Consider the following 14768-nt stretch of genomic DNA (forward strand, 5'->3'; position numbering starts at 1 on the left):
ACACACACACACACACACACACACACACACACACACACACATACGCACCGCTCTAAACAGGGCTGGAAATTAACAGTAGTCCTGTGTCCACAGACTACCAATTCTTGTCATGGGGCTACCCCATAATATGGGACTATTGGTCACCATCTTTGGGCTACAACTTTCTGAAATTGGTAGCCTACTAGGACTATCAAATAGAAAAAAAGTTCATGTTTAGCTCTGACATACATATGTATTGAGCACTGTTTACTCCAACAGAGACATTTTACAGATACGGAGTTTATATAAATACATTTCTCCAGTCTTAACCTTACTACAAAATGGCCATATAGAGTTGGGTTTTTTTTAGCATTTGCTGCCTTGTGAAGTACTTTGTTTTTCATTTCATACATAGAAGTCCATAGCTCATCTGTTTAACTAAAGTAAACATTACTTTTGAATTCATTTTGTGCACTTTGTAGTTTTCAGTCAAGGTGTGTAAGATTCACAGAACTTGTCAACGACCATTTCTTGTAGATTTATAAATAAAATTATTTATGTATGAATGTTGTGTAAATATGAAGTAAAATAAAATATAATTATGTGGGTTTTTTGTGTGACGAGTCAAATTAAAATCTTATCAAACACCTTCAATTTGTTTTATGTTCTGTATTTCATGTGTACCCGTCTTCCAACTGCAGAAGGGTTTTTACGTTAATAGTAGAAACAGATAAACCATTCCTTGTGAAGATGCATCTACTTTTTATCTTTATGTGTGTGTGTGTGTGTCTCTAGCATTGCCTCCTCCAAATTCACCGTTTCAACTCGAAATTTTCTGACTTCATGCATATGGTTGGGTCTGACCGAGATAGCAGAGAATTGAGGCAAGTAGGTGGAGTGGAGACATACATTTGTGTAAATACTAAATGGCAATCTTTGCAGCAATTCATTTCCGTAGGAATAATGATTTAAAATATTACCCTACACTTTATGACATTGCCCTATATTGTTGAGTAGCACAACGGTCTGAATGAGCTAGTCAATGACCCATAGGCAAGCAGACATGATTGCAAGTTCGTTTACATACAAAGCGAGACAATTGTTTGGAGGACTGTGTTTTGGAGATGGCTCTTGTTTGATTAGATCTGTCACATATACTGAACTATCCTGTGAAGATCCATGTTGTTGTTAGTGTATGACACAGTTTATTAGTAATTAGTATACATGTAATTGTTTCAAACTGCTTTTAGTACTGGAATCACACACGCAGTATTTGTTCAGTGTATGTTTTAATCTCTATCAACAGAAGCTGACATGGGGGATAAAGAAGTACATTTCTAATTCAAGTGTGTACATGTGAGAGAGAAATATGACTGGATTGCATACACACAGTCTGTAAGGTATACCATGAAGGGGTGCCCTCACATCAGTCAACCCAGGCTTAACATTATAATGGATGGCAAGACAAAACTACTGGACATACATCAACTGGTATTGACTAATGAAATCAACAAAGCTTATGATGCTGTATTTCACTTCCAAACCCTCAAAAGTCAAAGATGTGGGGGGTCTTTGCTGGTTATGTGTTTCAACTACTCCACAATGGCCCTTAGACTTGTATAGAATAACAATTTGATATGACTGTAAATAATTTTAATGAATTTTGCTAAAAATATCTATCTCCTTCTTCCTTTCTTTCCTTTGATTTTTATCTTTTTCACTTTTTTGACCAATTTTGGTAAAGCTTTGTTTTTGCCTTTCTGTTTCTTGGGTTTCTTATTTTGTCTTTTGTTGGCAGCTGCCTCCTGTTCTTCAGTGTGTATCTGTTGATTGACAGCCTGTAAATACAAATAATACCATCAAAATCTTGGTCACGGCAATTAATCATTATAAAGTTACAATACACAATTATCTCTATCATGTCACTCCCCTAACTCTGGGATTGTTAACTGAAATTTTGCCAACAATCAGGGGTACAAGACTATATTTAATTGATTTAAAGTCATTCCTCTATATGGTTTGCTAAAAAGTAACAAATGTTTGGAGCAGACACGTGCCTGGGAACAATGCACTTTTAAGGATATCCCACGAAACATGCAGGTAATGTTGGCTATTATTCCTATGGTGTTCAATCTCTCTCTGTTTTCTTTCGACTGATGAAAAAAATGCTTTCATCTCTGTTGAAGTAAGCTAGATGCTATCTGTGGCTTCAAATCTCATCACGTCAAGGTCAATGAGGTTCTAAGATAAAATTTAAATTCCAACAGCCACCCACACAGTCATTAATAATCACAGAATTCTGCCCAATAACGAGTGTTTATTGGACACGGTTACATAATGTCCAAATGTGGTCAGCTCAGGATTCTACTTATACACTGTTTACATAATTCTAACAGTTGGGGTTCACACATTTGCATGAACGACTTTTGGCTCATACTTTCTCATTGAGTGAGATGGGGTGAAGAGAGACCTTGAGATTCAAAGGCACAGATAACCTCTCAATTACATGTACTGTTGTAGGGATAGAAGACTTAGTACTATGTTGATATCATTGTTCAACCGAGACTCAGGACTTGTCAATGTACTCCTGATGTTGGTGGTCATCCATATTAACAACACTTGATTTCTGACTTGGATATCTTACCTTCTGGACATCTAGTTTGGCTTTCTTGTTATTAAGGGTATCTAAGATATTCATCTGTTTGTCTTTTTCTCCTTTCATATTTCCAAAATTAGGTTCAAACTGAAAGCACAGAGAAAACACGTTAATGTAACAAAAAATATCTGTCAGAAAAACTCTTTATCTTTCGACAACTAGTCAATGGCAAGTCACTGACTAACAAGAATAAGTATGTTTATTTGTTTGTTTGTTTGTTTGTTTGACTTTATTTAAACCCAATAAATTGTTGAGCCAAACCCCTGGCAATGCTGACAAGATGTGGAGTGAGGACATAACAACAACTCCATTGTAGTACACCCCTGGCAATGCTGACAAGATGTCGAATGAGGATGTAACAACAACTCCATTGTAGTACACCCCTGGCAATGCTGACAAGATGTCGAGTGAGGACATAACAACTCCATTGTAGTACACCCCTGGAGATGATGACAAGATGTCGAGTGAGGGCATGACAACTCCATTGTAGTACACCCCTGGCAATGCTGACAAGATGTCGAGTGAGGACATAACAACAACTCCATTGTAGTACACCCCTGGAGATGATGACAAGATGTCAGCAAAACTTTGGGATTCATTTTCTACTATATTGTTTGACTCAGTGAGTATAAATTTATATTCAGAGCTTCTTGTGTAGAGTAATAAATATATTTGAATGTCCATGTGCATCTAGCATGTCTTAACTTGTTTAAATTAAAAAAATTCTTTCCTGATTTATTTATATTGCTTTAAATAGTTGCAGTCTGGTGTATTGCATGCAAATGCCACCGCATTTTGGTATGATAGAAGGTGGTTACTATAAAAGTTATTAAGTCATTCTTACCTTCCTTTTCTTTCCTGTATTTTTGGGAGGTTTTTCTTTTGGCTGAAATCAAATTGATACAAGCATCAGGTGTATGTTACATTTCTGACATGAAAGCAGAGAATACTGCCCTCATTGGTACAATTTACAATATGTGATGTCATACAAATGTACCTTTGGGCTGAAAATACTACATATTTTTAATCACTTTATTTGCTAGATAAATTCTACTGAAAAGAAAGATAGAGAATTTTATTTGGTTTCCCAGCTAATGCTAGTCTGTGAGATACAATGTGTCATGCCATGCCTATCATGGGTTGGCCATTGCATGGTGGTGCCCCGTCACTGCATACCATTAGACTGATTTGTTCTTATTTCATTAAACCCCTTCTCCCTGTGGTTCTGTCCAAGTTTTCTCTCTCCTCCCCATGGTACTGTCCAAGTCTTCTACACATTCTAAGTTAATTACAGTGTCTCCTATATTGTGTTTTCTTTTGTCATTTTTACACCATTATTTTTGGGGGGTTAAAATTCAAGTCGCACACTTGCATTAGCCCAAATTTCATTTTTACATTCAAATCACACTTGTCAATTTATTCATATACAATATATCATAATTTCGATTTGCTTACCAGTTTTCGTTCAAATTTTCCTATTGAAGCTGTTGAGTGTTTTGCAATAAGTGCAGCCTTTGAAAGTTGGTCTTTGCTTGGTTTCTCTGTGGGTGTCAATCCTACCCCTGGAACTGATTGTGAAACATACCAATGAATAGCTGTATTTAGTGCTATCATCTACAACATAACATACCAATGAATAGCTGTATTTGGTGCTATTATCTACAACATAACATACATCTCAGAACAATTTGTGAAATACCTGTGGTCAACAAAGGAGTTTACAGCACTTCAATTTTGCCAACTTTTAAAAGTGACTATATGTTGCATAGCTGAAGGCTTGCCTACTCCATGGAGACGGTGAAGAGAAGCACTGGCAGCCTTCATATCAGAATGCAGATCCAATGTCTTACTACAAGACTAGGGTTTCCTTTACATTTTGGTATTGTACATGTACTTTAATATCCAGAAATCTATGCACTCTCAACTTATGCCATCTTATGTAATCTAAAAGTTATGGACATTCAACAATCTCATTGTTTTATTGAAAATATTGCAGCTACAATGCATACAATTTTATGATTCTTACCTTTTGTTTTCTGTGCCCTTGCAATATTCCTTAACCTCTGCAACTCATTCTTGGCAACTCTTTCACCCTTTTCTTTCTTTTTCTTGGTAAACATATCAGTGTAAGGATCTGAAAAAGATTTTTTTCAATATGGTATCATCTGTTTTGTATGATAAGTTATCATCTGTTTTGCACACAGTGAACATCAATTACACATGATATGATCTTGTCATGTGTTTACATCCCTCAGAAAACCTGTTGACTATATTCCAAACAATATGTTTTCTATCACAATTTACCTGCATTGCTTGGTACTTCCAGCACCCAGTCTTTCTTCAGATCATTCTTGCTTTGATATCCCCATTTTGGAACCCATTTCTGAAAAAGTAAATGTTTAAGAAATTAGGATAGAAGAGTACTTCCTTTGTCAGGTTCCAAGATTCACTGTGTGAGACGACATTGCTTTGTGGGGTTATTTTTTACTTAAGGTTATTTTTTTAGTTGTATTTGTCTGTATTACATTTCAAATAATATGTTCATCATTAAAAAAAATGAAAAGACATACCAATCTCTTTAATTGTGACTTATTCTATAGAAAAAAAGACTGAACAGCATCAATGACAGAAACTGTGTTTACTTGTAAATCCCGGGTACAGTTAGGTGACAACCTTTTGCCTGGGTACAGAATACATGGTGTTCAACTACCATTGAATATCACATGACAGTACACTCACTAGATCTCTAAACATGAAATATGTCAATCATCTTACCTTTTCTTCATCACTCCATACCATTCTTCCCTTCTTCTTCTTCTGAATTCCTTTCAGTTTAGCATACTGCTCCCACTTAGTTGGTGGTCTCTCTTTGGGTATCTACAACAAACATCAAATATTATACATTCATCTCCATACCTGTTACACATCAGCTGCTGTAAAACATCACTATAATTTGGGGTGTGTAGGATCAGGATTGGGTCAGTGTTGACTATTTGTAAATAACAGCTACATGTACAGATTAGTGTATGGGTTGATACACTCTTTAATAAGAAATATTGTTGGCATATGTCAATAACAACATAGCCCAGAGACTTGACTACTACTACTAGGCTGGAGAACATTGGTTTTCAGAGTTACATCATACCATGCGAGTATGAATGCAATGATAGAACACTCACTGGTTTTTCCCTTGGAACTCGATACTGTGGGTCAGGTAACTAGAAGTTAGAACAAAGGGAAGACAGTCATAAGACATATCAATTACAGTAAGCTCAGTATTATACATAAACAGATTAGGGACGATAGTCACGAGTCTGGCAGCTAGACTATATTATGTCCATGCATGCCTTGCTGTGTATTCAGGTCGAAAGGGTGCACAACATTCTCAGTATTAGAAAGAGCACTTTTAGACTTACACAGAAAGATTTCTCATTGTTGGCATGTCTGTTAAATCACTTACTAAACTTGAAGTTAACAGAATGTACATCATGACAAATCTTTCAGTCTATTTCTATAACACTTATTTTTAGTTTGAGGAAATTTAAAGAGAATAAAAGTGTAATCTCCAAAGCTCACATTGCAAAAGGTATCATATTCATACTACAAATTTAGGAGAATAATTTGTACAATGGCATCCATAAATATATAAACCAGTAAAAATACTTTGCACTTCTCCTTGATGATGTGTGAGGGTGCCCGTTATGGCGTACTTTGCAGACTACACTTTTGTTTACAAGTTAAAATTTCTCAGGTTCAGACCTACGATTATTTTTGGTACATGTATTAAATAATATTTTGGTGTAAGTATCCACTGATTTTAGAGCCTGAGTTAGTGACTACACTTGCTTTTAACAAGGATGACAGATACAAATGTAGGTTGTGATATTGAATGAAAATATGGAAAGATAGAAGTTATATACACTCTACATACTGGAACAGCAGAAAGAATATCTACCTTTGCAACAATCACTTCATCTATCCTTTCTGTTGGTAGCTGTAGACAGAATCAAAGAAACACATGAAGAGAAGTTTGAATAATCTTTCCATCTTGATACCAGTTGTGAAGAAGTTTATTCTCAAGTGTGAACTATCAAAAATCAGGTACATAATTAACTAGTCTGAGGAGGCTCTGACTTGACTATGGAGTCAGATATATTTGGTTGGTATGATGCTATTCTCAGTGAGAGATCCAAGTGTTCTCAAACTTGTGATCAAACACCAATGCCAAAACCTTTGAGTGTGGCAATAATTTTCTCCATGTAAAACATAACGTTGTCAACTGTACAGCTCAACAAAGAAGACTTTTCTCTCCAAAAGTTGACTTCTGGGTGTTTAATGATAATGAGCTGTTGTGTCCTCATTCACTAAATACCATCTATTATATTGTACATGTACATGACCTTTATCGTACAAGTGTGTAGGGGGCTTGTCAGTGAATGAGGGACCACTTTCTCATTATTTATTTGAATGCATTGTTCTCAAGTTTGAGACCACTTGGATCTCTGACTGAGAACAGAGTTATACCAACTAAATATATCTGACTCCATACGCAAGTTAGAGCCTCCTCAGACTAATAATTGACCAAAAGAATGACATTTCTATCCAAGTCTATGACCACATCATAAGACAAAAGGATCTTAGTTAGTCTATATAGCTTTATTTGTTGAAAGTCTTATAAACAGACTACTGTGTACACAGTGAAGACAATAAACGCATGCAATTTTCATCATCGTCATCGCCATCACCATTGCCACCACCACCACCGCCACCACCACCACCATCATCATGATCATGATGATGATGATGATGATCATCATCATCATCATCAAATTCGTGTCATGATGATGATGATGATGATGATGATGATGATGATGATGATGATGATGATGATGATGATGATGATGATGATGATGATGATGATGATGATGATGATGATGATGATGATGATGATGATGATGATGATGATGATGATGATGATGATGATCATCATCATCATCATCATCATCATCATCATCATCATCATCATCATCATCATCATCACATCATCATCATCATCATCATCATCATCATCATCATCATCATCATCAAATTCGTATGTTTCTCACCTTCCATATTTCATTGAATAGGAGTTGTGTGTTATCCCTGGCCAAGTTCTTTAGAAAATCTTCTTTGTTGGTTCTGTTATATGAGAAGCAAAGGTGGTAACTTGCACTTTAATTCTAGATAAACACGTTATCTTTTAATCAATACCATTAAACACTTCTCGGTGATCACACACTTCATGTTTATTAATATCACGAGACATTTCGTACAATGTAACCACACTCCACAGTCACTTATGAGCTATTATATCATATTCTATACTACTAATATTTATGACCAAAAGACCATACAAAAATAAAATGAATTATTATTCCACGATGATAATATTCTATTCTAGGATGATCATATAAATACAAAATAATGACGTAGTTAGGTATTCCGATATTCAAAAAAATACCGTCGCTGGTGATTGCTCCGGAAAATACTAGTATTTATGACCAAAAGACCATACGAGAATAGATTAGCTCACAAGTTCGTAGCAATTGTGAATATAACATCCACGTGTGTGACACCAATCACATGTACACATGGTCTTACATCCCGTTCTACGAACTAACCTGAACCTTTTTACGTCTAATGGATTTGTGTCTATAGCAAGAATGTTTCCTGTGTCGATTTCCAATGGTATATCTTTTTTAACTTCGACTGTCTTGTACTTTTTGGCTTCTTCTTCTGCGTTTCGAAGCACGCTTTCCACTATATCTGTCGCCATTTTAATTAGACCCTTTAACTTTCTGAATATTTTCAAAAAAATAATTTCACGAAATGAATTTGGCTGTTTTATGATTTATGGAACAACTCATGAATCGAAATGTCGTAATGATACAAAAAATACACCTAGTCACTTCAAAAGCGTTAACATAATTTTATGATCATATACCTATGAAAATAAAAAAGTTCGATGGAGCTCATATCTCCCATCATGCACTACGTGATGGTCTCTTCCGTTAAAAGTCAAGATGGTGAGTGCTAAATGTATACAGTGCATCTGTGTTATTATCGGCTATCATCAGCCCCAATGCACTAAATCTCAATTTTTTAAATGAATAAAAATGTTCATTGATATATAAATGTTTTGTTTTGTTCAATATTTAGGGTATTGACATCAACCATCGATACCAGCGAAAGGTTCACCGAACGAAACCTAGAAGCAAGGATGTGTACCTCAGGCTTCTCGTGAAGGTACGGTACGGGCAGGACAATTCTGTCATAGTGTAGTTGATGATGGTGATATCGTTTGCGAAATTTACAAGGATTGAGACGGAAAATAAATAGTATTAGAAATAATTTTACTCGTCCAATCGATTTGAATCAAATTACATTTTTGTAAATGCAATGTAGTATCAATTCATTAAACATTATTGAAATATGCAGTCACAAAATGGAGAAGGTACATAACACGCAACACACGTGTGGTGATGGGTTTATAGAAGTTTATCATTTCTGAATGCTCGTTTATACACTTTGATGTTCACCATCTTTCCGTCTCGCTTTCTCAGCTGTATCGTTTCTTGGCTCGCCGTACTACTGCAAAATTCAACAAGGTTGTACTGAAACGTTTGTTTATGAGCCGGGCAAACAGACAGCCACTGTCTTTGGCAAGATTGGTAAGTACTATAACAGATTGTGTATCTGTCATTTCCCTTCACTTCAAGAATTGTAACATCATGAATTCTTAGTTTTCCATTGCCCAGTTGACAGTAGAAATCAGTTGAAATCCTGACAGCCCCTGTCAACCTGTACTTAGTCCTGCTTGCATACGGAATAAGTCGCCCCTTCCTTCTCAGAGCTGCGTAGCTGCAATAATTGTAGCGTTTGATGTGATTTTGAGGGCTTTTTCGTCTGTTTTTTGGACCTTTTTTCGTTCCGATGTTGAACCCGAATCAAACGCTTCAATTCCTCTAATGCAAATGCAAATAGACGAGACCACACTGAAAACGTGAGCGAGGGGTCAGCATACTACCCGTTTCAAACTGCTGCATGCCTTGGTACATTTGCCAATTTTGACGGAATTGGAGTACCTCTGAACACTTCTTTGGTCTTGAAGACTCCGTAATTAATGTTGGCGTTAGGAAATTCCGATATTTTGCCAGGTAAGGCGTAATTAAGCAGAAAAGTCTGCCCAACTTTGCGATTCAGATCTGAATCGCTTCCGTCTATTTGCATTTGCGTTAGAGGAATTGTAGCATTTGATTCGGGTTAAATGTCGGAACGAAAAAAGGCCCAAAAACAGACGAAAAAGCCCTCAAAATCACATAAAACGCTACAATTATTGCAGCTAAGAGCTGCGAAGAGCCAGCCGTGAAACCTGGGCTTACCAGAAATGCTGATAACTAAAGAATTAAGACACCCTGTGGTTAAATGTTAGCAATAAATTGACTATTTAGTAATTTTACCTCACCGTGGCTACAAAAGTCCCCAGTTTGGAGGACCAAAAATTCCGAAATCACAAGCTCAATCATAATTTCAGGGTTCCACCTTATGTATGATGACCTAGTGGACATCCCGATCAAAAATGGTGGCGTTTGTAAGGTGGGACGTTTGAAATTACAACCGGAACTGGAAAAGTTCCAATTTTGACACTTTTTGGGATCTTACCAGCGACTACTAATGTCAAAGAGATGTAAAATAAGTACATATTCGATCGATTGCTCATATTTGATTGGTTGGTATGTAATTCTACAGTAATTGTGCGGAAGCAATTTCCTTCTTTACTCGAAATAGGCTAAGTAGATTGTTTTTCACAGGGCAGTGTTGAGGGTCATGTCAGTAATCTAGACCCAGGCACCGTCTGCAAGCAGGACTAACCTGTACTGTATTGGTATATGATATTCAAGTGAAAACTTCATGGTTATCAAAGGAATCTGACTTGTTATCGACATGTATCCAGGAGACTTTGCTATCTGACTCCACATATTGGCTTGATATTATATGTTCTGGTGAATGACATTTTCTAGCCAAATAGCTAAGTCTGTGGGCTGCATGTATGAGGTAATTCTGTACAAACAGAACTATGAGTGATACATGGTGCTAAATGTTGTATGTACAAACAGTGGTAAACCATAGCACAGATAAGTAAGAAACAGATCAGCAACGGGTATTGTTTTGAGATGTTGATAAGGGGATGGATTATGAGTTTGATCGTTGTCTCGAGTAGGCTACAAGGGTTTCCTTTGTTTCAAACATACACCAAAAGTTACCGAGTGACATGTGAGTTGCTCTTTGGGAACCATTGGTGTGTTTTTTTCCATAGCAACACTACATCCTCAGTAAAGGTCAAAGGTCTGAATGTGTAATGTTTGAGCGGAAGTGGAAATTTTTGTGAAAACAGTTTGAAAATCGAGTGAGATTTAATTGAGTTATTGCCTTTCAAAACTTACTTGTTAGGAATGGTCAAATTTATGATTATATAATGAGCATATTTTAGTGAAAAGTGCAGAAATATGGGGGGGGGGGGGGGAAGTTACGCACTGAACGAGAGTTTATGCAGCTTGTCTGTGTATTCTGACATGGTGATGAATTTACATTTATTGTCTATTGTTATGATTGTACATGTATTTTAGCAAGGGAGTATGTAAGCAGGCATGAGATAGTCAACTCAAAACCCATGTCATGTATAAACTGTTGGTATGTTCATATTCCTCGCGACAGTCGTCAGTCAAACAGCATCCAATGCATGTATTTTTAGTCGATTGAAATCTTAATGATTTTCTTGATAAGGGAATAGTCGTTATTTATTTACAACAATGTGGAAACAAGTGGAAACCCGGGAGTAGAAACAATGTGTTCGCCGTTTATTCCATATGCCAATACGATATCCTGGTAAAATGATAATAAACAACTTATCCATGTATTACATGTATGTGTAGTTGTGCTTTGTTAATTTATGCAAGAATATGTTGAACCCAGGCAGATTCACACTTTGAAAATTATTTCCTTGACATTACTCAAGACTACCATTTGGATAATGGGAGAGGGCTCGTTTGCTAACCTGTTTCTTACTTGTCTGTGACCATAAAAAGTGGAGTCCACTGGTAAACTGATTAGTGATGAACAATCTCACAAACGTCTATAACTGAACTGCTGGATGTGTTATGTGGTTATGTTCTGTAGTCATCTCACATGGGGGGGGGGGGGGGGGTCTGGAAATATGTATAGGTATTGTAACATAATTGATATTGACAGTTTGAAATTACACACAGCTGTGTTGTGTATTCACATTGATGTTATCCTACAGTGTATTTTTTTCCACTACTGGAAATTGTTAATGATGTTCAATTATATCTTTGGTGTCTTTAGAACCGACAAATGACTAAACCAGACCGTGAAGGTAAGACAGCTGTTATTGTTGGCACTGTGACAGATGATTTGAGGATATTGGAGATCCCAAAACTGAAGGTGAGTTTGCAAACCTGGGAGCAATGCAACTATGTTGTTATTTCTGTGGTGAGATTACAGTAGCTTCAAGAAACTAGGACAGACGCTATGCCCTCTAATGATAGCCAAATTTTGTTATTCTGGGTCAAAGTGATAAAAACTGGCATTTCTTGTGAGTCACCACGTAGTAAGAGATAGGGGAATTGTGTGCATCAGTGGTGTGTCAAATTGGCTTAAAGGGCACACTTGACGATACAACCAGAAACATACATTGTGGTATGTAGTACATAGTATAAAAAGATGATGCCATTATCTCGGCAATGTTGATGTCATCGCACTGTATTGTCCAAAGAATTTTAACTTGGGGGAAAATACACCACAGCATGGGGATTTCCAAGCCTGTCTATGTGATGTGTGATTTTGCTTTGCTTCTCACAAACCTGTCTATGATACTATCAAGTGAAGATGTTACTGTGATTTGAAAATACACTCTCAAAATGATTGGTTTGAATGGTTTGAATGGAGAATGGTAACTTTACATCAGACTATTTGATTCAAATGAAGTCATTATGTAAATATGCTTTCATTACTTGGATGAATTATACAGACGTTAACATTCACATAATTTACACATAGGCTAATATTATGAAGAGACATTCTGATAACAGACATGGGGCATGGCTAATTTAATTGTTTGACACTGATAGTATCAAGTAGTTCATGAGAAGTGAAGCAAGATCACATGGTGATGTGGACAGGTTAAGGCTTTCCCCCATAGACTGAAACATATTTTCAGGGTTGGTAAACCTCAAGTTTGTTGGTCTAAAATTTGTGATGAGCTATCAGCACCCTTCTGTGAATAGGTGAATTAAAAGGTTAATGTCAGCATTGTATAAATGTAAAGATTTGATCCAAACACAAGGTAGAAAACTACCTATCGACATGTTACAATAAATGTCTCAGTTTGTTGAAACTAATCTCACTGCTATAAAAATTTATATCTAACACCTGAAAGGAAAGAAGTTTATCCCATTTTAAAAGACTACATCAACAATCCAGAAGAATGTCAATTTTGTATACACATACAATTGATATATAATTCAGTATATTAATTAGATGAAAATGATTTGTTATATTCACTGATGCTGCAGTGTATTGTCAGAAGAAATGGTCTCCTGAATCCTCTTGAATGGCTACTCCAATAATGATTCATGATACTATCCTATCAACTATGTGTATCCCCTTGGAATATATCAAAGTGTATGTCCTCAATAATAACAAACAGAATTGTGTCCAATCTTGTTCACTTCCCTAGTAACTTCAATACAGAGAAATATTTGCTTTCTATAGATAATGATATATCCTTACTATATACCTGAACTGAGTGATTATTTACTTTCATTATTCTCATACATTTTGTATGCTTCTGAAGTTGCACATGACGGCTGTACATGACTGAATTTTCTAATGTGTGGATTCTATCAGTGGTATCAGATAGACTATTTTACTCTGTCTAAAAAAAAACAAGATGAGAGTTCAAATCCGTAACTTTGACACAATTTTAGGATGCAGAATCAACAATAAGTAAAATATGATTTGTCTATTTCCAGGTTTGCGCTTTGCACGTTACAGACAGAGCTCGTGCTCGTATTCTGAAAAGTGGTGGAGAGATCATTACTCTAGACCAGTTGGCTCTTAGGGCACCAAAAGGACAAAACACAGTTCTCCTCCAAGGTTTGTGTACTGATCAGATATAACCTTCCCATCATAATGATGACACAGATTTTATTTTCAAGGAATGGTTCAGTAGTTTTGATTGGGTGTTTACAGAAGAAGAGAAAATACATTGTCATAGGGAAAAATATTTAAATTGGATTTTACCTAGCAAAAAAGTGAATATGCAAGTAATCACACTGTCAAGTATTTCATCGATTGAAAATACATGAAGTAGTTATAAATCTGATATTAAACCAGTATTTATTTAAAATTCTCAATGTTTCAAACGTAAATGGATAAAGGTCGAAAGTAAAGTACTAAATATACTACATTTCCTTTCTTTTACCATCAGGTCCACGAAAATCTCGCAAAGTGTACAGACACTTTGGTAAGGCACCAGGCGTTCCACACAGCCACTCTAAGCCATATGTACGTGCCAAGGGACGCAAATTCGAAAAGGCTCGTGGTCGTCGTGCAAGCCGTGGATACAAGAGTTAAAAATATACAGCTGTGATCCTGTATTATTCACAAAATATTAAATAAAATCAGGCAATTTTGACGAGAACTAAAGAATGATGATGTGTTTGTAACTTGTATAGACATAGTTTATAGATCTGTACAGAATGATTGACAGCTTGTTTATATGTATGCAGTTGACTTGGGTGTGTCAGTGTGTGTAGTAACAACAAAAACACTAAACCTTCAAGAGTATAAAACGAAATCTGTAAAAAAAAAATATTACAGGGCTAGTAAAATAATATAAGAGCTGTGATTGTATCATAAACATTGCATGATTGATATGGCATTAGTTATACAATTGTATCAAGTTAGAGTGAGAGTGAATGTGAATTGGAAATACGCTAGGAATATCCAAAAACTAAAAGTCAATTAGAAATACACTAGAACCTTGGAGGAACTAGAACTCATACTGTCAATT

At 36.1% G+C, this 14768-nt stretch overlaps 2 protein-coding genes across 2 annotated transcripts; one reads left to right on the forward strand and one right to left on the reverse strand.

The window, feature by feature from the left end:
• Window positions 1–1259: 1259 nt before the first annotated feature.
• LOC144435678 (ribosome biogenesis regulatory protein homolog) lies at window positions 1260–8457 on the reverse strand. The gene is made up of 11 exons (XM_078124284.1): window positions 8296–8457; window positions 7741–7813; window positions 6591–6629; window positions 5815–5853; window positions 5411–5512; window positions 4940–5018; window positions 4662–4769; window positions 4091–4203; window positions 3480–3521; window positions 2624–2722; window positions 1260–1817 (listed from the first exon to the last, which is right to left on the reverse strand). Exons 1-11 carry the CDS (start codon window positions 8448–8450, stop codon window positions 1656–1658), a joined length of 1011 nt encoding a protein of 336 aa, XP_077980410.1. The 5' UTR covers window positions 8451–8457; the 3' UTR covers window positions 1260–1655.
• Window positions 8458–8679: 222 nt separating this feature from the next.
• On the forward strand, window positions 8680–14402 carry LOC144435153 (large ribosomal subunit protein eL18-like). Its single transcript, XM_078123719.1, has 6 exons — window positions 8680–8700; window positions 8834–8920; window positions 9238–9345; window positions 12038–12136; window positions 13726–13849; window positions 14184–14402. Exons 1-6 carry the CDS (start codon window positions 8698–8700, stop codon window positions 14327–14329), a joined length of 567 nt encoding a protein of 188 aa, XP_077979845.1. The 5' UTR covers window positions 8680–8697; the 3' UTR covers window positions 14330–14402.
• The last annotated feature ends 366 nt before the right edge of the window (window positions 14403–14768 follow it).

This window comes from Glandiceps talaboti, chromosome 5, assembly GCF_964340395.1.
Source record: "Glandiceps talaboti chromosome 5, keGlaTala1.1, whole genome shotgun sequence".
NCBI classification, from domain to species: domain Eukaryota; kingdom Metazoa; phylum Hemichordata; class Enteropneusta; family Spengelidae; genus Glandiceps; species Glandiceps talaboti.